The sequence below is a fragment of the Bombus terrestris genome, chromosome 10 (assembly GCF_910591885.1).
Source record: "Bombus terrestris chromosome 10, iyBomTerr1.2, whole genome shotgun sequence".
Classification (NCBI taxonomy): domain Eukaryota; kingdom Metazoa; phylum Arthropoda; class Insecta; order Hymenoptera; family Apidae; genus Bombus; species Bombus terrestris.
This window is the reverse complement of record NC_063278.1, coordinates 8,619,589-8,640,493: the sequence shown is the minus strand read 5'-3', so window position 1 is coordinate 8,640,493 and position 20,905 is coordinate 8,619,589. Positions and strand designations below refer to the sequence as shown.

The 20,905-nt window shown below is 37.9% G+C and overlaps 4 protein-coding genes across 17 annotated transcripts; 1 reads left to right on the top strand and 3 right to left on the bottom strand.

The window, feature by feature from the left end:
* Positions 1-137: 137 nt before the first annotated feature.
* LOC100651809 (inactive hydroxysteroid dehydrogenase-like protein 1) lies at positions 138-3,650 on the bottom strand. 7 transcript variants are annotated; one of them, XM_020865187.2, is made up of 6 exons: positions 3,456-3,470; positions 2,349-2,387; positions 1,558-1,777; positions 1,258-1,494; positions 753-1,096; positions 138-675 (listed from the first exon to the last, which is right to left on the bottom strand). In XM_020865187.2, exons 3-6 carry the CDS (start codon positions 1,715-1,717, stop codon positions 466-468), a joined length of 951 nt encoding a protein of 316 aa, XP_020720846.1. In that variant the 5' UTR covers positions 1,718-1,777; positions 2,349-2,387; positions 3,456-3,470; the 3' UTR covers positions 138-465. The 7 variants fall into 7 exon arrangements, with proteins under 7 accessions (XP_020720846.1, XP_012167904.1, XP_048265053.1 ...); XM_012312514.3 differs by lacking the exon at positions 3,456-3,470 and adding an exon at positions 2,746-2,888; XM_048409096.1 differs by lacking the exon at positions 3,456-3,470 and adding an exon at positions 2,746-2,875 and having other exon boundaries at positions 2,349-2,501.
* On the top strand, positions 2,904-10,995 carry LOC100652007 (carbohydrate sulfotransferase 11). Of its 4 annotated transcripts, none has more exons than XM_048409093.1 (6): positions 2,904-3,257; positions 4,924-5,327; positions 6,595-6,882; positions 6,972-7,207; positions 9,101-9,199; positions 10,677-10,995. In XM_048409093.1, the coding sequence occupies exons 2-6, from the start codon at positions 5,004-5,006 to the stop codon at positions 10,720-10,722; spliced, it is 993 nt and encodes a 330-aa protein (XP_048265050.1). In that variant the 5' UTR covers positions 2,904-3,257; positions 4,924-5,003; the 3' UTR covers positions 10,723-10,995. The 4 variants fall into 4 exon arrangements, with proteins under 4 accessions (XP_048265050.1, XP_012167901.2, XP_003398235.2 ...); XM_012312511.3 differs by lacking the exons at positions 9,101-9,199; positions 10,677-10,995 and adding exons at positions 3,349-3,411; positions 7,669-8,550 and having other exon boundaries at positions 2,917-3,257; XM_003398187.3 differs by lacking the exons at positions 9,101-9,199; positions 10,677-10,995 and adding an exon at positions 7,669-8,550 and having other exon boundaries at positions 2,920-3,257.
* On the bottom strand, positions 10,207-14,747 carry LOC100643050 (sodium channel protein Nach). Of its 3 annotated transcripts, XM_020864889.2 has the most exons (6): positions 13,381-13,614; positions 13,217-13,294; positions 12,929-13,156; positions 12,691-12,857; positions 12,507-12,607; positions 10,207-12,435 (listed from the first exon to the last, which is right to left on the bottom strand). In XM_020864889.2, the coding sequence occupies exons 1-6, from the start codon at positions 13,444-13,446 to the stop codon at positions 12,260-12,262; spliced, it is 816 nt and encodes a 271-aa protein (XP_020720548.2). In that variant the 5' UTR covers positions 13,447-13,614; the 3' UTR covers positions 10,207-12,259. The 3 variants fall into 3 exon arrangements, 2 of the variants coding, with proteins under 2 accessions (XP_020720548.2, XP_048265051.1); XM_048409094.1 differs by adding exons at positions 13,971-14,187; positions 14,257-14,747 and having other exon boundaries at positions 12,232-13,896; XR_007225280.1 differs by lacking the exons at positions 10,207-12,435; positions 12,507-12,607; positions 12,691-12,857 and adding an exon at positions 13,971-14,747 and having other exon boundaries at positions 13,090-13,156; positions 13,217-13,896.
* A 119-nt stretch (positions 14,748-14,866) lies between these two features.
* On the bottom strand, positions 14,867-20,683 carry LOC100652247 (cAMP-dependent protein kinase catalytic subunit PRKX). 3 transcript variants are annotated; one of them, XM_003398189.4, is made up of 5 exons: positions 19,481-20,683; positions 17,310-17,472; positions 16,703-16,966; positions 15,887-16,217; positions 14,867-15,536 (listed from the first exon to the last, which is right to left on the bottom strand). In XM_003398189.4, the coding sequence occupies exons 1-5, from the start codon at positions 19,569-19,571 to the stop codon at positions 15,390-15,392; spliced, it is 996 nt and encodes a 331-aa protein (XP_003398237.1). In that variant the 5' UTR covers positions 19,572-20,683; the 3' UTR covers positions 14,867-15,389. The 3 variants fall into 3 exon arrangements, with proteins under 3 accessions (XP_003398237.1, XP_020720547.1, XP_012167909.1); XM_020864888.2 differs by lacking the exon at positions 19,481-20,683 and adding an exon at positions 18,532-18,707; XM_012312519.3 differs by lacking the exon at positions 19,481-20,683 and adding an exon at positions 17,541-18,122.
* Positions 20,684-20,905: the final 222 nt, after the last annotated feature.

Here is a 20,905-nt window from a genome sequence, read left to right as displayed (position 1 = left end):
AGTCATTAAACTTTATTATTCGAAAAAGAAATACTACTTAGTGCAAAGACTGGGATGGCAACTCTTAAGGAAAATGCAACACAAATGGAGAATGAAAGGGATATTTTGCAATACTTGACATGAATAACGAACAGATATTTTCAATTTGATAGAAAACATTTATTATGTAATTATACTTTCTAAAACACATTTATGACTGGTTGTTTTGAAATACGCGGGAATTTTAATCCTTGACAATGAATTTCATATTCTTCCATGTGATTAGTCAAGTAATTAATAAGACATCATATCAAATACATGAAATAATAATATTTCTTTGCACTTCCTACATCTTGTACATCGTATATCTATGTATATTGGGACTCAACTTTGTAACAATTATCGAATATAAATATAATTAAATTTCTTCATCTAATTAATAATAGTATGGAATTGTCTCTTTGACAAGTACACGTTGTCTGGTGGTTAGTTACTTCTTTTCTGCTTGAAATAGTCATTCCTTAAAGACTTATTTATAAACATTCCACATATTGTTCTTATTTGTACCGGTAAAAGTAGTATAATGATCTTCTGAATCCCGTGGCTCCAATAGCCTGTACTGGAATTCGTCTTTCCAAGCGTGTTAATTGCATTTTTGGCATATGTCGTCGGATTGGGAACAAAAATACTAGATACCTGTAACGTTATTAATTAATTACAACCATTATCTGCAAATTAATTTACTTATTTTCACGTATTTATTTTCGATTTACCTGTAATCGATCGCTGAACGCGTTTATCTTTGTATTTACGAAAAACGGGGTCAAATGCTGTACAGTTATTCCACACTTGGAATATTCGGCTCCGAGCGCCTCAGAAAAGCTTTTGATGTAAATCTTTGTCGCTGCGTACACGGTCATTAATGGCAATGGTTGAAATGCCGAACCGGATGATATGTTAACGATAGCGCCTTTTCCACGTTTTTGCATTTGTCCGATGACTATTCGTGTCATTAATGTAGTAGCTCCAACGTTGACATTGATGATATCCCATAATGTGTCTTCTGGGACTTCACCAACATACATCGGATAACTATACTGCGTACCCACGTTGTTCACTACAACGTCGAACTAGGATTATATGTATAACTAGGCGAGCATTTTATTTTACGTTAATGACTTTCAATAGATAAATATTATGTTGCGTAAAATGTAAAATTTATAAATGAATTCATAAATGTAGACAAAATACGCAAGAAGATGAGGATGTCTTAGTTACCTAAGATACCAATTGGAATATCTTTCAGTTCTTTCGCAAGCTTCTGGAAAATTTCTTTGCCTTTGCTGAAATCCGCCACAATCACCTCTACTTTGATCGTCGGATTCTCTTGTACAATTTCATTTTTTGTTTTTTCCAGTTTCTCTAGAGTACGACTGATTAGCACCAGGTTTATTCCTTTTGCAGCTAACTCTTTTGCGTAAGCTTTGCCAATCCCATCGGTAGATCCAGTTACGACTTAAACGAAATATGTCTCAATATTTGACGAATACATATGTTATATATGTGAGTAATTCTTACCTGCCCAATCACCGAATTTTTCTCGTAGATCGAGTGGTTTCGAGTTAATTATCGGCACGAGGATCTCCCATAGCGCACCACAAATTCTGCTGACAGAATTTGAAAATAACCACAACACCAGCACAATGACGAATAGCCAGAATACAACTTGTTGTAGCATTTTCCTTTGAAGTAATTATTTTGTTTTATAGAACCGAACAAAATGATAGAAGGTTGTTGTCTGCAAAACATTTTATGTTCTAATTTAAATAAAATCGAGAGGATTGACCATATCAACTTTTTATACAAGAAAATAATTTCAATGATCATGAAGAATCTTTAAGCTATTAGTTCATCAGTTTAAAATATTTTATAATTTATTTTCTATATATAGAATTACAAGCATAATTCGTGTTGTTAATGTGTTACCTAAATTATTGGACTGTTCTATTTTTCGTAAACAAATATGATAGCAATAATATATAATGATCATGACACGGTATGATTTTCACGAAATCCCAGTTCTGCTTTTCCTCACTGGTTTACTCGATTTTATGCAATATTACTAACGACGATAATCTCTTTAACTTCCTACGATACTTCGTTTTATTTATTTTTAGGCGATGGTTAGTCAACGAAGACCGAAACGAGACTACAGCTATTTGTGATAGGTTGACGGTACAAAAGGGGACTGAAGGCTAAACACTTTCTCCAGTTGGTATAAACGATATGACGTGACGGACCAACAGGTGACTATAATTCGGTACCTTACGTGTAGGAAGTGCAAAATGATAGAATTATTTCTGTTTTACCTTCTTTGGGCGACTATTTATCGTCGACTCACGCTAGATCTGTCGGTAGAAATATGTTTGATCAGAACTTTGTTATGCATCTCATTCATTTTTTATTCTTTGTAATTATTGATCACATGTTATTTGATTGCAACGAATGGAAAATCCTAAATGCTGGTAATTAACAAGGTCGAAGTCATTATTGCACCTATTTATATATCTTCAACGTTAATTTTTTTTCACCTTATATACGAAGTGGAAAAAAACAAATTGTATATGAAATAGTCAACAATTTATAATATGATTAAGATTATCCTTCTATGATATGCATATTTTCTATACCATGTAATATCTAACGAACTATCTTAACGAACTTAGGGAATCTTAATGAAGAGAAATGAAATTTTGCAATATCTACTAGACGAATTTGTGGCAACCCCAGCTTCGGAAAGTGGGTACACAGGTGAAGAAAAAGGATCGTCACGTTTGCCAGCGAAGAAACGAGGATGGGACGTAACAGACGCGCGCGCACAGTTTCTTTCACTTCTACAAACTGGCACCACGTTCCATTCTTATGTCAGAGGGGCCTTCGAGTCAAGGCAATAGCCGCTTGTCCATCGTATCGGCTCGACTGTTCGAAGTATTTCGTGTCGCGTGTCTACCTCGAAATCTTCGGCGTTTCTAGTGACTTTTCGCGCCACGCATTTGTCATCGATTAATCAAATTAGATTAAAAAATTTAACTAGAGGTGGACTCAGCTAAATGTAGGTTGTTTCATATAAGAGGCAGTTTATCCGCGGTATTTTTTGGAACGAATTCCCAAGAATTTTGGAGGGACGTTCGATAAAGTTTTTACGAAGGTGCACGAGCCAGCAAAACATGCCACGTAGAATTTGGCAGCCCATGGTCCAATCTGTTGACGTCTAACAGGTGAGTCTCTCTCATCTTTCGACTATTCAAGGACGATGACGCGTATTCGAGTAATTTTCCGGTTGGACTGCTCGCGTGTTCTTGTTGACAGTTAAGCACGACGAATATCGATAACTCGTGGCATCGATAATTTCTACTGATGCAAAAGATAAACGTAAGTATTTATCACTATGGTTCTTAATCAGAAGGAAGACTCACACGATACGGTCAAGAACGAGTTCCAATGCCATTGCATAATGGAATACGAGATTTGATTGGTAACGTCGTTCGATTATTAGACCGCTTTATTGACGTAATGAATTTTTAATGTCTATTATTCTATCTGCAGTATAGTTCACTTTCGTATTTTAGTCTCAACCGATATCATGGTCGAAGGTTATCGAGAGGTTAGCTCATTTATATATTGAATGAGTCTTGTTCGTTCGCCGTTAATCCTTCGTTCATAATTACTTGGATAAGGGAATTTCGAAATAAATCTAACGATAATTGTTAGAATAATTGTAAAAATGTCGTCTTTTTGTTTTTCTGTGGTCTTTTGACGTTTAAGAGTCGGCGTTAACAACTGAAGCGTCACCGATAACTAAGGATCAGTTATAACGGGCATAGTCTTTTCATAGCCATGAATATCGATGTCTCCATTCATGAATCCAGAAGGTATTTAGATCAGGATGCTTTTTGACATGAAACTTGTCAGTTCCCATAGTTGTTGTCTTAAACCTTTGTAAGATGTTACAAGTAAAATGATAATATGGAAAGATGCCGTACGATGACAAAATTATCTCGATGAGTGCAAAATATTTAATTTTTGTGCAAAAATTTATTAGCCAGTCTATCGAGTATTTTATTCAATTTTTATGAATACAGTGTCATTTTATAACGCTGTCTACTTTTTTATTTTATAGAAAATCGTTACGTAACAGAAATTGATACTCTGTTATCATAATCTATTTTTGAACTTACATACTAACGTTTAATAAATTAATCTAAATTTAATCTTTGTAAAGAAATGGTGTCATGGCCTAAAAGGGATATGTATGTATTATGAAATTTTAGAACAGGTCTTCTCTCGAGAGGTCGGATGAATTTTTTCTTCGCGGAAAAGTGGTTTAGCTTCAAGCCGTTTCGAATTAAACGTAGCCCACTTTCGCAGCTTGTTAAAGAAGGATGCTCTAGATATCTAGATGTCAAATGTACCGTGCGCTGTCCATTCAGAACCGGCTTTAAAGGACTTTAGTCGGAAAAGAATTCGAAACGGTGGCGCTTGACCTGATTACCGTGTCTTTTGGATTCCGGTTATGATATAGATCGTTCTATGCTTCGACTGCATTGATAATTATCGAACGTGTTTAACTTATTTCTTGTTTTCTCTTTCGCAATGGTTAAATAATTCGTTGAGTTTGCGCGCGATTTACGAAGAGTGAATGCATGGCTGGAATCGGGAGAATTGACATCAATGACGTTTAATTGAAGTAAGGTGGCTGAGCTGCTGGTATTTCTCAAGCGATTAAAATTGAGTCGGCAAAGCATATAACACGATCGCGAAAGCAAACATTTTACGTACCTCAAAATAACATTCTTTCATTCTTTTTTCTTTTCTCTTTCTTGAACGATGCTTTCATACGTAGGAAATTCCGTTTGTAATGGAACGTATTTTTGAACTTTACAGGAACATTTGAACAAATAAAAAAGCTTGATAAATAATTCTATATCAAGATAAATCAATGTCCCGGGTGGACGGAAAGGACGATGACAGAATGCCGTGTCTGGGGGACAGTTCTGCTTCTTATCAATATTTCAAGTTTAATAGTAGATACGAGCGCATTTGGGGGACGCATTTCGATGAACGATGAGAAAAGAAGATCCTTCGAGACGGAGGATTCTGTATACTCTTGGACAGGACCGAACGCCCTGGCAAGATCCGCTTTGGTAGAACGTCAGGAGAGATTACAGTACAATTGCGAGGAGATCTTCGAAGACAGAGATTCTCTGAATAAGGATCTGAATCCAGAATCCTTTAGGAATATTCTCGTCGACGAACAACACGAACTTTTATATTGTTACGTTCCCAAGGTACAAATAAATTCTAGATAAAGGAAGCAAGAAAAGGAGTAGGTGATTTTACGAAAATAATATTTCAGCCAAAAATCGAAAGAATTATGGAACTTTTTGATAGGTTCTCTGTAAAACATGGGCCGTGGAACTTTTTTAGAAAATGTTTTCATATTATAAGTTTCGAAGAGAATAGATAAAGAAAAGTTCTCGAAAAAAAAGTTTTAATTTGGATAGAGCTTATAAAATATAAAAATAAAGATTTTTCTATAACAAGAAGAGATATTTTATTCATCAATATTAAATCAATATTCATTGGCATTAAAAGGTTCTCAATTAGTGTAACAAATACCATCCAATGAATAGTAGTACAACAATATTAATTAATTATTACAGTTATATTCTGAATATTCTGAATATGTTCTTTATTTATTTATAATATTTGTCTAAATTCAATTCAATATATTTATTTGTAATGAAAATAACAGGAAGGTAGAATGTTACTGAATACATACATGGTATTTACAGATATATACTATCTATATGTATATTATATTATAGAATTGCTATGTATTTCAGATTATTTACATTATAAAAAAGTCTTATCTAGGTATTATTCTTGATCCTCTTTTCTGTTCAGTACTTGTTATGAAATTATTAATTACTTATATTATGATTATAATTATTAATTACTTATACCTTTCATTCAATAAACATATCAATAATAATTATTATTATTTAGCAAAATTAGTACTATTATTAAATATAATTAGTACTAAATAGTTTATTAACTTTATTTATCTTATGGATATTTTTAATACACGGTATAAAATAACTTGTTATCATGGAACTTTTATTATACACATTCAAAAATATACATTCCGTTAGAACATTTTTTAAAGAAGCTTCTAAGGGTAACATATCCTTCCATAAAAACTCCACTGGAACAGATATTATCTTATACGAAACATATAAGTTTGAGTAGAATTTTTTTTTTAAACAAAAAACTCTGTTTCGACCCTTGATTTCAACAGATTCATAATGTTTAGCAAAATATCACACATTTCGTCCTTAAACATAACTAACAATAATATATTTTCCTGATCTTTAACAAAAAGCTTGATTTCTCTACTACTTCCAATAATGTCGTTCTGCAAACATATTAAGTAAGTAACTGGAAATTGTATAGTAGAGCGTTTTACAACTCGTGCACGATCATTACGGACGTTATCTGTTATATTATTGTGGCTCTTTTATTTCATTCTAAATCGACGGATTCGTGTATCAGGTTGCGTGCACGAACTGGAAACGAGTTCTGATGGTGGCCACGGGGAAATGGCCAGGTAATGATCCTATGGAAATACCTGCTGATCAGGCGCATTCTCCAGGTACCTTTCAGAGGCTCACCAACTATACCTTGTCCGAAATAGAACGAATGTTGGCGACTTACGACAAGCTGATCGTCGTCAGGCATCCTTTGGAAAGGTTGTTGTCCGCCTATAGAAACAAGCTGGAGGCGAAACACGAGAAGAGTTCGAGATACTTCCAAACTCGTTTTGGGAAGAAGATTATCAGGGTATCGCTTGATTTTTGTTCCTTTTTTCGCTCTTGTTTCGCATGAGAGAGATATCAAAGGAATTACAGTGAGAACGTTCTTTCTTGCAGAGATACAGACAAAACGCCACTGTAGAATCGCTGAGAAATGGCGATGACGTGACATTTAGAGAATTCGTAGAGTTCGTCACAGATGATTCGTCGAATGAGACACGAAACGAGCACTGGAAGCCAATTTATGAGCTCTGTCATCCATGCCTGGTTAATTATAATCTCGTCAGCAAGTACGAGAGCTTAGTTGAGGATGCCACAGAAGTTTTGGAACGGATGGGGGTCGAATCAGTCAAGTAAGCGTTTATTTTATCCTTGTTTAGATCCGATATAGATGAGCGAATTTTTTCGTGCTAGTATTTCACGCGATTATTACACGCGAGAATATTTCACGCATAAATATGACACGCATGATTATTTTACGAGATATCATTACACGCGCTGGCATTCCACATTCATTCCAGCAATCTATTGGATTATATAAGAAAATATATATACTTTTTAGGTGTTTATTTGTAGAATTCAATTCCTAGCTAGAAATATATGCAATATTTATTGAAGCAATATCGCGTTGTTGGTGCAATCAAAGTGTCCGATTATGAATGTTCATTCCTTTCAAAGAAATATTCCTACTTAATCCATTACTTTCTATTTCGTTGCTACGTGTATATTGTTCTTTGATCAACACGCGAAACAAAATCGGTCGTTTGCATCGATCCTTTTGATTCTAATTAATCAAAATTAATTATTTTTATAGTTTCCCAACGAAACCAGTGAACAGTGAGCCAACCGCGAAGAAACTAGAAAAGTATTATTCTACGTTGACGTACAAGCAACTTCGAAAGTTGGCAGATTTGTACAAATTAGACCTAAGGCTGTTCGATTATTCACTGGAGGACGTGTTGGGATTCTCGTTGGCATGACTGAATATTCATCGAGGATTTTTGTGAATAATACGCTTCAAATTATGAATAGAGATGAGCTAACGTAGCTTAAATAGTTTGGTATTTGTTCGTTTCCATGTGTTTTGTTCTCAATATATACAAGCATGACCAGTTCGCGTGCGATCATTTGTACGGGTCTTTCCATCGTATTTATGCTCGTAGTTATTAATTAATCAATTGAGTCACAGAGAACAATGCTCAAGCAGCATCGAACCGGTCGTTTCACAAATCTCTAAGGTAGCCGCTAGTCGAACAGAGAGATCTTTTTCCTCCTTTGTCGTTGTTCTTATTTTTAAAACGCGCGGAATCTCCCGTGCCAAGAATTTAAGGATATAAAAACCGGTTGATAGTTTGTTTGTGCCAATGAAGCAACTTTTAATAATCACCTTCGAGAATGATCTTCGTGTTTATAGGTATTAAATATCCGGATGCTATTGATGCAAATGTCGCCTTATCTATGTAGACACTTAATAGAAGATCTTGTGGATTGTGCCTTAAGCAAACCTGTAACAGAATTCTCGCCATATTTGTGTACCTACGTATGTTAGTAATAAGGATACAAAAATTGTACGACACACATTCCTATAATTAATCAATTTTATAGCGTATACTATAAGTTACCACCCAAGCCTCTCTTTTTACCGATAAACTATTGTAATTCCATCGCGAGCGAAATAAAGAAATATTTTATAAAATTGTGTAATGTCCTACTTACTATACATAAATACACGTGGTAAGACTAAAATGTAGTATTAGTCTGTATTTGATAATTTGTTGATTGGTAACTTGAGAAATATTAAGAAGTAAAGGAATCGATGAATTAGGTGTGTCTCTGGCAAATATTACGTAAATAGCTGTCCAGAGTTTAGATCGGACCTGTTCGCGAGCTTTGTCCATTATAAGGTTAATGTTTGATTTTCAAGTTAAAATTAGCCGAAGGTCTGGAAATGATGAACGATGTTAGCATACATTAGCTAAAGAGGAACTGTTCTGCGTAGCTTAATCAAATGTTAAAACTACGCGAACGGGGTTTCGTCGGAGATTAAAATAGCCCTAGCCATCAATCAAATCGAAAGGTTCCTCTCTACTAAACGCTATTACTCAAGGAAGATCGATTAGAAATTCTCTTTACCTTTTCCATTATCTTTGTTCTCTTTAAGAGATTGCTATAATTTTGGAAGAAAATAATAGATCGTCGCGTTGGAATATTTTTGTGAATCATCAATGTCTTTTTTTTTTTTACAGAAAAGGTTTTATATTTTTGTTATACTTCGTCACGTGGGAAATACCGTGGCGCCAGCACGTGAATTCTGTCAACATTCCAAGTTCGACGCGTGGGCGGGAGTAAGTTTCGTTTAAAAATAAGAGTTGATTCCCTTTGGTCTCTAGTATATAGTTAAATGACATCGACCTTTTCTTGCGGCATGTTATAATTAAATTAACGCACCAACGGTGTACGGCTGGTTTGTGTTGTATTGGCCGTAACGCTGATACGCACGTTTACGCACTTGCCATTTACGTTGCGAGCCCTATTTAATACATCAAACCATTAGAGCCATCTGTAACTTGTACAGAGATAAAATCAGTAAGAGTGATTCATTGATAAATCATTCAATAAAGAAAAAGAAATAAAAAGACTGCAGAATGTTCTTGTACGTAGAACTGTGGATAAATCTGTATCTTCATTGCTTCTTGCATTTTTTCTCAAAAGGTGTATGAAAGGTATATAAAACACTTTAAATCAAATATTTTTTAGAAAAGTTCAAAATTTGAGATATTAGAGACAATGTAATTTATGACGTATTTTAATGCTTCAGGTTTGGTTAATTTCTCACATTGCAATGATGCCTCTAAAAGACCGTTGACTCTTAACTTTTTTTGATCGTCATCCAGATGACCTTGAACCCTCATATCTTTAGGTCGATGATGATCATGAATCGATTCGGAATTCGGAATTCGGATTTTCGACCGAAGTTGTATCCGATATTCACGATGCTTAATATAACTCGAGGTGGCGGAACTCGTTGGTTTCTCACCAGTAAAAGACGGTGGTGGGACCTCGGCCTACCAATCCTGGATCAGATGTTATAAGGGAAGGTGCAACGTGTCGGTATCCGCGATCGAACTGGTGGGGATTTCACACGGTTCCTGGAGGAATTTCGGGATCTTCATTGTATCGTGAATCCTGCGTTGAGTGATCTAGTCGGAGATCGTACGCAAAGTGGCGCGGTGCTTGGTTATTCGTCTCGATCGTTTTCAGATTTCATCGTCTGACTCCAACGTTTCCGGTAATCAGCCGGATTTTTAAGTCGTCGAGCGAATTTTTGAAGATTTCGTGATCTTTTTTCGAGCTTTCGTTTAATCGATCGATTGACGGAAGAGGCGGCAGAAGGAATAAAAAAGAAATACTGAACACAACGATTAATATTTTGGGTATTAATATTTTGAGTATATGTATATCGTGATTACACCTGATATTGATTTTTCTTTAGTGTCGTGAATCGTCCTCTGTGAATGCCGAAAAATGCCACAGGCAGCCCACGAAACGAAAAACATCTTAACCACGTACTTTATATTGATCCTCTTGCTGATTTGCCTCTGGTTGTTGTACTCGGGATTGTTTTAACTCTAGAATACATTCCTTGCTATGGTAAGTTCGCTTGCGATTATCCCTTGTAGACAATTGCTACGTAAGGCCTGCTTCCTATTGTAGTGATCATTGAAGTCTCCGCAACAATGGTGCACTCTGCTACTTTACAACAAAATCTCTGCTTCGTAGTAAAGTGTTGTATATTATCATTTTTATTTTTGTTGATTTTAGGAGTGAAGTAAGAAGCACGAAGAATACCACACACGTTCGTCGATAACCAGATATCCTTGATAGATCTACGATTACTCAGGATATGTCAGATACCAGTTTTTCCTTCATCCAATTAACGATTGCTCCCTTTCCGCGTCGCATTCGCGACGATACCTGTTTCAAAATGAAGGAGACAAGCGTAACCCACTTAAGCTCTTTCAACGTTCTCTATGAGTTTCATGTTCGTCTACCCTTTTTCCCCACGATTTTATGTATTTCACGGACACGATAATTGGACGTCAAAGAGATAGTTCTATTTCTAATAAAAGGAATAGCCAAATTTAAGGTGGTTTCATCAGAAACAGGGGCGTGACTGTACTAGTACGATGATCAAAGGGACCCGTATATCTTTCTCTCGTAAATTTGAAAAATTGTACCGCACAGGGACGACTATTCGGGGCTGGTTACACACGTGGAAACGCGTTCGGCCGATGGCGAGCCAAACTCTGTGTGTAAATGTTGGAAACCAAATAAAGGGGGAAGAAATACTCGGCTGAAAAATCGAGGAAAAAATATCGAGTGCTCGCGCGAAGATAGAAAACATCTTGGGGTATACGTACGATGGTTAAGAAATACGTGGGTGTTAAGTCGAAAATAGCGACCGATGGTTCCAGCTCTTTTCGTCGCTACACAACGGTGGTAACACGTCCAATGTACAGAAAACTAAATCGGTATTTTCGATAGCACTTCCGAAAATAGACGATATGAACACATCTCACCTATCCTGAATATTTCCACGGTATGAACACGTCCACGCGATACTGACCGAATTTCCACGGTTATTACGCAACTTATTCGCTGCTACTTGTCGTGGATCGTGTTACCGATTCTGCCGTCGATTTCGAGTGTCTCGAATATTTTTACTTATAAATAGAATATCGTTAAGGAACGTTAGTCGCCTTCCCTTCCTTCGATGTATCACAACGAGAAACATTATCCTCCGCCTTTCCTGCTCCTCCGCCGTCGAATAAACGTACATTTTCCTATCTCTCGTCGCATAATTTTACAGAACTTTTCACGGCCGCTCTAGATCGCTTTCAAAACGTTCCTATCGTATTACACGGCCACGACGAGAATTAATTACGCTGGCAGGCAACGGGGGAAGCGTGACTTCCGGTTTCGACACGGATCGAGACAAGTACGCTGCACCGAGACAGCAATTAACCATCCTCGCTCGTAATCCAGGAATTCGTAGTTCTTGGATCTGTTGATTAAAGGTCTGTCCGACCAAGTGACATAACCACGAGGATAGAACATCAAAGCGAAAACACGGCGTGGCAAATATTTTTACTGGTCGATGGGTGGTAAACGTTGCCTCCGTTGGCGTTCCAGTAATCGCTCGAAATAGATCTAATTGCTCCAGATTCTCGCTGACTACGTGTGCTTGCCTGAATTACACAATAAACCGCGTGTGGAATCCACGTAACGAATCGTTCGGTCAAATTATTAGCCTGCGGTATCGGAAAAATCCACAGTTTCGATACAAAAGTATTCTCGCAGGGAAAGAGAACGTTGCTAGATTTGTTCGAGGAATTTATTGACATTTAATAAACACGTCGGCGACCGTTTACAAAGATCTCGTTGGTTGTGTCGTCTGTTTGAATCTCGTGCCTCTTACGCGCGAAGATTGCGCGACAATATAGGTAAACGAAGTAAACGATCTCCACGACGCTGAGGAAGCTGCATCCAAGGAACAAGCTAAAGATTCCACCGACTGATGCTGAAACGTAAAACAGCTTTTAAAGAAACTTGTCTTAATGAGAAAATGACAAGAATGTTTAAACTCGGTACCTAAGAGATAAGTTTCGTCGGCGGCTGATAGGGTTAGCAGTATCTGGAAAGTTTGCGAATACATGTAAACTTTAATCGCAGCACTTTTGTCCGTCGTATTCCTGAAAGTAAATGTGCTCGAAATGAAAAGAAATGTCTAAATTAAAATTTCGAGAATAAATCAATAAATGCGAATTTAACTCACGGGAGGCTGGCTTTCGTCAGAGATATCAAATTAGGAGAATTATCGTAGTTCATGTTCTCGCACGGAGTTCTACAAGAGCAGGAGAAATTCTCGTTCTGTATGTCTTTCACGATACCTATCAATTTCGCATTTCTCTGGATGCAAGACAAATGTTCTATCTCGCAACGCTAAAAATCAATCGAATTGTAATTTTGAAGTTCGCGTTAAATATCTTTTTACGATAACAGAATGTGTTTACTGAGATGTTGTAGGATTCAGCTATGTTGTCGTAGATGAATGGTAAGCATCCGCATAGCCGTATCATGGCCTTGATTCTACAATTTGCGTAACAATTCGAGTAGCGATAAACAGAAAAGTATTCCAAAGTGTTCTGATCCTCCGCTATGCATACGGGGACTAACTGTTTCTCCTTATTACGATGTTGAAGTCCTGCTGGCTTTTGAATGAGTTCCGGTTTTATGGCGATCTGCAATTCAACGATAATGCATTCTAGTAATCCCTATCTGTTTTATATCGAATAAATTACCTCCAACTCATGGTTCACTTGCAAGGTGTACATATTAGTATTAAGACCAGGATAATCCATTCTGTGATGTATCAATACCTGGTAAGAAAAAAAGGGACGTGAATAAATTAATATTTTTTAAAATTCGACTTAATCGATCGTTCCGCGAAGTCGTTTTTCCGTACCATCATGCCATTACTATTCACGATTCTAGTGGAATTACGCATGTCGTCTTGAGTGATCATGAACATTTCTTTATTGAACACGAGCTTTAAGCCGCTCCACAGTCCAAAATCAGCGGAACTCAAAGGCTTCGGTTTTGGTTGTCCCCTTTATATTATCCAGAAGGAAATGATCTTGGTTACATTAATTAAACGAAAGAAATCATTATAGTTATATTAATATAATTTCTCGGACTTCTAGGATATTATCGAGATACTTGCTTCTGGGATCCTACGTAATTCTCAAGAAGATAGTTAAAGGAGCAACATAGTCCGTAAGAACTATACGAATGTTTAATGGATTTAGTGCAATCTATGCGTTCCGTACTCCACCAACACGATTCGAACATGTCCTCGCAATTGATTAGAGTTTTCACGAATCTCGCCACGCTCCACTTATTGGCATCCAAAAATTCTTTTAATTTGTCCATTTGTTTAAACTCTTTATTCATGTACGGATGAGTTATAAGATGTCCATAGCTGTATTTAATTTGAAATTATTTCATCTATACTTCTTGATGTTTCTGGTAATTTTGCTTGATATATATACGTACTTCAACATCTCTAACGCGAGTTCTCTGCTCACGTTCTCGGGTAAGATGGAGTTCTCCAAAATGGCTAGGCGTTTCTTCATAGGAATTGGTATAGATGGACAAATGGTTACAGCAGGAAATGGCGCGCGGAATATCGGAGCATCGAAGGTTTGTATGTACGTATTGGTCGGATTCTCGTTGTAACGACGCAAAAATTGCATTAACATCAAGCTCAAACCTGAAACGAGACGCACGTTTAATCGCGTGTACCTTCTTAGATGATGTACCTCGAAGGAATGACAAGTACAGACGAAACAGGTTAATATGGTAAAGGCCCACAGAATCTTCCCAAGAACTCCAACTTCTATGTTCGTTTTACCGAAATATTGCAAACCATGTACAGAAGTGCTCTCCAGGTAATCCGTTAAAACTTCTCGTGGTGTTGGATTCTTTTCCTCTTTCTTCGTTGATTCGGTTACATCCTTCGTAAGATCTGATTTGATGTTCACATTAATTTTAGCAATTGATTGTCTTAGAATCGTGTCATTATGCTTTGTATCGAGATATAAGAGGTTCTGCTTTTGGTTGTTGAATATTTTCGACATGGTTACTGTGCTACTTTTACGGTTTAGCAAGTTTTCTGGGTATGTTCCTACTTGATTGTGGCTTTGGTAACGTTCACGAAGCGATACTGATTCTTGAAATGCAGAATAATGCATTTTATCATAGCACAGCAGGATCGCGTGTCTGGTGTTCATGTAAATTATTCACTAACTATTTGAAAATTTAATAGAACATGTACGGTGTGGATGCTTACCGATCTTATCGCAATTAATGACACACTAAAATATCGAATTTGTACTCTGTTCAAGGTTCGAATAGCGATACCTATTATCTTTAGGAATAACCAGTTGAAATTTAAAAAATTCATGATTTAATTCCCTTCTGATGTGTAGCGTACAGCCGCACGATACATCGTTACAATACTTTACATATAACAACTTACAAAATTATGACCATTTCTATCATCACTTTTTATCACTTCTTTGTGTAAGAAGGAACATGTATTCTCAAGCGATTTCATTTCATGAGATGAAAATTGATTTGAGATTACAGTTTCTCCTTCGTGTTACATCGTTCTTCTCTTTCCATTCTTTTTTTTTTATTTACAACGTAAAACAACGAAGAAAAATGCCTAGCCTACGCAGCGAGTACGAATAAATAAACGAGGTGCACAACCAAATAATACAAAAGAGGGCTGATATATGTACAAAATAAAAAGGTACTCCCTTACGCTTGAACGTAAGAGAAACTTTATACACATCACAATGCTGTTAACTCGACGATCCTAATCCCGACACGGAAGCTCTTCGAACGAATTTGCGTCAATGAATGCCTGGCATGGTTCGAATGTTCGAACGATTGTCCATGACGTTTCTTTTAGAAATCTTGAAACAGAGCCAGTTGTTCCGGTGGCAAGGGAGGTTGAGAACGCCAATCGGTTTCAGGATAATCGTCGAAACAGCTTGGGTCACCTGGCGCTTTTACTCGTGGTCTTATTGGTGGTGTCAGGGCTCTCTGCGGCACCTATATATACAAAAAAGTATAATATAAAATCTGTAAAATCTTACTTTGATAGAGAAAGTAATATTGTTTAGAAAACTAAGATTATTTGCAAAACAATTTTTCTCTATTTTAATGGAAAACTAATATTATTCAGAGAACGATTCTTACATTAGTATTATTTATTAGTACTAGAAGCTAGTATTATTTAGTAAACTATGCTTACTTTACAAAAATTAATATTACTGAGAAAATTATTCATACTTCAGTAAGAAACTAATACTATTTAAAAAACTATTCTTACTCTAATGAAAAAAAGAAATAATTTCACATTGACACTATCGATTTACTTGTGAAATTCATTAATTAATTACCAATGGCCATTCGACTAATTTAAACCAGCGATGCCTCTTTACATCATCAGCCCCCTGTCTCATGTTCCCTAGTCTCTTCGTTCGATCTGCGATCAGAAGCTTTTTGATCAGATCCTTGGCAATCGGATCCATATGTTTTGGCCATTCTATTCTTCCACTTAATATCTTCTCATAGATGCCAAAAGGATTGTCATCGAAAAATGGCGGAAAGCCCGCTAACATTTCGTAGATGAGAACACCGAGGGCCCACCAGTCTACAGCTTTATTGTGTCCTTTGCTCTGAATTATTTCCGGCGCCAAATACTCGGGAGTGCCGCACAAAGTCCACGTCCTACAACCGATAATTTAAAATAATTATTCTTCTAGATATGAAACGTTGTCCTATCGCGAGCAATTATCGGTAAATTTGCCGTATGATTACATGTAGCAACGTTGAAATTGCCGATGTGTAGATAAGAATAAAAAAGACCTGCCGGAGCAAAGATACGATTTAAAAACCTGTAATTTAATAGTTAAATACGTATGAAATTTATATACGTGGTATATTCCTATACGAACGATTCAAGTTTGAACAAGACAGCTACACATATTATTATTAAACAAATATTTGTGTACAGACGGCATATAGTAACTAAGAATAATTAATAACTTTCCACTTAGATTCCATTTGAATTTGCAAAAACATCTACAATGTAATTATTATTAATCGGGTAAAAAAAAAAAAAAAATAAATAAACGATCGTTATATTACGATCGTTTATTATTGTATTAACCATCATTACGACCACTAATATATTAGAAATAATATCCTCTTACCTATCCGTGAGTTTCTTGGAGAAACCGAAGTCCGTAATTTTCAGGTGGCCCTGGCTGTCCAAGAGAAGGTTTTCAGGCTTTAGGTCCCTGTAAACGATGTGTTTGGTGTGCAAGTATTCCAAAGCACAGACGATTTCTGCCGCATAGAAGCAGCTGGTGGGTCCGGAAAATCGGCCAGCTGCTCTCAAGTAAGAGAAAAGCTCGCCACCGGCTACGAATTCTAACAGCATGTATACTCTCGCCTCGTCCCTTCCGCTCCAGAGCCTGAAACCATGCCGATGTTAAAGCGGTAATGGTACAACAGTAGAAATTTCCATAGTAGAGAAGCAGAAAAATGTAATTTCGAATCTAATACAAGAGAATGAGCTATTTTCTCTGTATCTTTTACAATACATGTACAATCGTTCACGAAAGATTAATATTTAAGTATCACTCTCGTCGTTCTTAATTACGCTTTCTTTTTCAGAAACTCCTTCGTTCGACTTTCTTGATCGTATGAAGGCACTTCCTCGCGTTGGAAGCGACAGTTTTCGATCGTAACCAACGAAACAATGTTACAGCTTGTCAGCGATCGAACGAGAGAAAGGAGAAAGCAAATTCGACTTACATGTTCACGATAAAGGGATGCTTGACCTCTTTCAATACGGTGATTTCGTTTCGCACGTGTTCCACTTGTTTCAATCTGATCACGTCTACCATTGAGAGGATTTTCAACGCTAAGGGAGTTCCTTGGTGCCTGCATAGCACCACTCTGCCAAAGGTGCCTGTACCTAAGAATAAAAACTCATTAGAATCATTTAATTCGTTAATCAATGTTTCGCATTACATTTTGTTACACCTCCTACGTGTAACAAATCAATTATTTGTTAATGATCAAGATTGCATATGATTTTCAAGGCTAAGGGAGTGCCTGAAGGTAAAAATTCATCAGAAACTCCTGTCTTATTGTAATCAATGACCTGTTACGATCTGTCCTATTGTAATTTATAATCAATGATCTTCGTTGAATTCTGTTGCGCCTTTTGCGCATAACAAATCAATTGCTCTTTAATGGTCGAGATTATCGATCGCATACGTTCAGAAATATGCATCTGGTAATATGTGTCAATTATTCAAACGTTCCTTGTTCAAGGTAATGGCGCAAATAAAAAGAAGGTATCATTCGTGTTATCGATCATTCGAGGCAATGGGCAATTATCAACGCTCTCTCTAGTCGCATAATCCGTCGTCCGCGGTCTGTTTAATGCACTTTCCCACGAATGCAGGTGACTAAAGTTGGTCTGCTCAACGTACCGCGACCAATTAACAGAACAGCGATGGCCGCCGGGCCGAAATTAACCGGTAAATTGCATCGCACGAGGTGTTCTCATCACGGACGGGCGTTTTGCGTATTTTAGAGTGGCATTATTATAAATGCGGTAAAATTGGCAGACGGCGCGAATAAGGGGCGAAACCGTGTTGTATACACTGTGAAACGATCGTAGTGACTGCCAGTGACAGCTGAAAACAAGTGTCAATGATAGAAAGACGAACAGTTTCCAGCGTAACGACGCTTTAAATATCGTGAAATTTACGTAATCGATCGTCTCTGATTCTTTTCTCGCGACATAAAAAATAAACGAGGAAAAATAGCTTGTTTTATCGACTTGGCTCAAGACTCTGCTACGACTTAATCGTCCACTTTCGATCCGATATGATTTTCAAATTACTTTGTTGATTCTGACACGTCGAAAGTATATATGACAGATACATCGATCCAGTGCGAATAAAGAGGAAGTCTTCGAGCGAGAATAGATTCGATCGGAGAAGGTTAATGTTTTAGGTAATACCGTTCATTCATCACGCTGGTTGTGGCTACATCGCTCGAATTACGCGCGCCAGACGCTTCCCCTCGACACGTCGTTTTTTTCCCGTATGGACACTCGAGAGAGGATTTTGGTGTGCGTCCAAAACTTGTTCTACGTCTCGAAAGCAGCAGCCCGCACATCTGTCGTGATCGATCACCGCTTACAAGCGTGTAGCCATTGCTTTACCTGTATAATTCAACAATGACCGAAGTAAATGGGACGATATGGGATCGATCGCTTATCGTTCTTCTACGTGCCCGATCATGTAATACTCTACTATCCTGATTATCCAGATCCGATAGTTCGGTGATTAGATCCCGGACGTCCTGTTTGCTATTATATTTCACACGTAAATTGGAACACCCTGAAAATACGTTTAAAAGAAACTGGTCTACGGATGCTTCATGCTGTTTCATCGTGCAACGTAATGTCTCCAGTTCTCGTTTCTATTAGCCAACGTCGGTCATTCGAAGAATGGTTACACAAGAGACGAAAGAGTGAAAAATCAGCTACGAAACACCTGCACCTTGCCGTGTAACTCGAACTTAACGAGCAGTTAAATATACACTCGGTAGCCTCTCACTCTCCAGTGGCCCACTTCCTTGCTTCGAGGGTAGTTCGCCTCGTCTCTGATGTTTTCTCGCGGAGAATCAACAGCGCGTAACGAGTAACATTTGCGTTTTCAATTGATCTTAACAAATCTGTACCTTGTTTAAAGAATTCTTAAGCAATTATCAATTGATCCGATAGTACATACTATTAATTCGATCTGCTAGTCGTATAGAGGTAAAGTTACGAGTTCAACGAATCTCTATATAAGTGGTTGAACGATGTTTTATTCGAGTATCGATATAGAGACGAATAGAAAGTTTTGCAATGAACAGTAGGAGTTGCCAGTGAAAGGCGTCAGGATGAATAGCGTGGCGCTCACCTATGGTTTTGATGATTTCCAGATCGTCGATGTCGTATCGCGGCGAATCCTCCTGCGATCCCTCTTCGTCGGACGTCGTGTCCCCCGACATGTTTTATGAGCTACTGTTGTCGACGGTGTTCGGTGAAAGTTGCTGATTTATTTCCCTCTGCGCCCGATGGACACGTGGAAAGAAAGGAAGCGAGGTTCAACGATCCACTCGCGATATTATTAGATCGCGTGGCGACCGGTCGACCTCATATCTGCTTTTCGCAATTCTTTGTGACGGCTTCCAGTGTTCTTCGCCAAATTAACGAGCACGAAGTCCGAACACAGATGACACACAAAGCCGAGGAAGCGAGAATTTAATTTTCACGCGTGACAGGTGTGTAAATCGGATCACGAGCCGGGACAAACGCGAAAAAATGGAACGTTTTCTTTTTAATTTCACAGGGAAAGGAAACACTAAAGGATGCACTGGTATATTTGTCACGCGTGCTGGCTGTCAACGACCCTCTTTTCTACAGTTCCTCGCTCGGAGCGGTGAAAATGTGTGCGTTGATTTCACAAGTGTCATTTATGGCGAGCATGCACCGCGAGCTGTGCTAATAGAAAGAAAGAGAGGGAAAAAGAGAACAGTGATCCTGCACTTTCCTGGTTTCCTCTTCGTTAATGTATGCTACCCGTTTTTACGTGGCCGCCTGACGTTTGTTGATTTAAACAGAGTGCACGTGTTGCGTGTGCCGTCACGATCGTAGCTCTGCCGCTTTAGAAGCGGTCATCCTTGATACTCTGTTGAAACACGGAAGGGAAATGCGATATCTATTCAACGACGTCCTTGTACGTGTATTATCGACCGTTTTTGCACACTGTCTTCCTTTCCGATTCAATCATAACAGGTGACATTCGATAACGTACTATACCTTTTTCGAAAGATGAAAGGAGAGAGAAAATAAACAATTAACGCTCGGCTAACACGTGCGCGAAAAAACGCGTATAGATCCACGGTAACAGATTCTCAGGCACCTTACTGTCGCGTGATAGCAAACTGATGATCGCGATCGATCGGCAAGCCACTATATCTCGTAACGATCTAACTTGGTCCAAACAAATCCTGTATCGAAGTGTGCGCGAGGATCCTAGCTCGTCTTCTGTCACATGATCTCTGGTGCGGTTCGAATGCCAAGCAGAACTAAACTGGTCACCGAGGGGTCTCAAAAGGCTGTCTATCCTTCTCTTGCCCCCTCCCTCCTGCCCCTTCACCCCTCCATCCCTTTTCATCGCGTTTCTCTCCCACCTCTCGTGCCGCCACCGGGAGAACTCTCACTGAGAACACATCTCTCGTGGCCCCAGGTCTTTCTCCTTTATTTTTCTTCTTTTTCTGTAGTAACGAGAGAGCAGAGTGATTTATAGGCAGCGATCGCGGAAGATTCGCGGCCGGCCGCG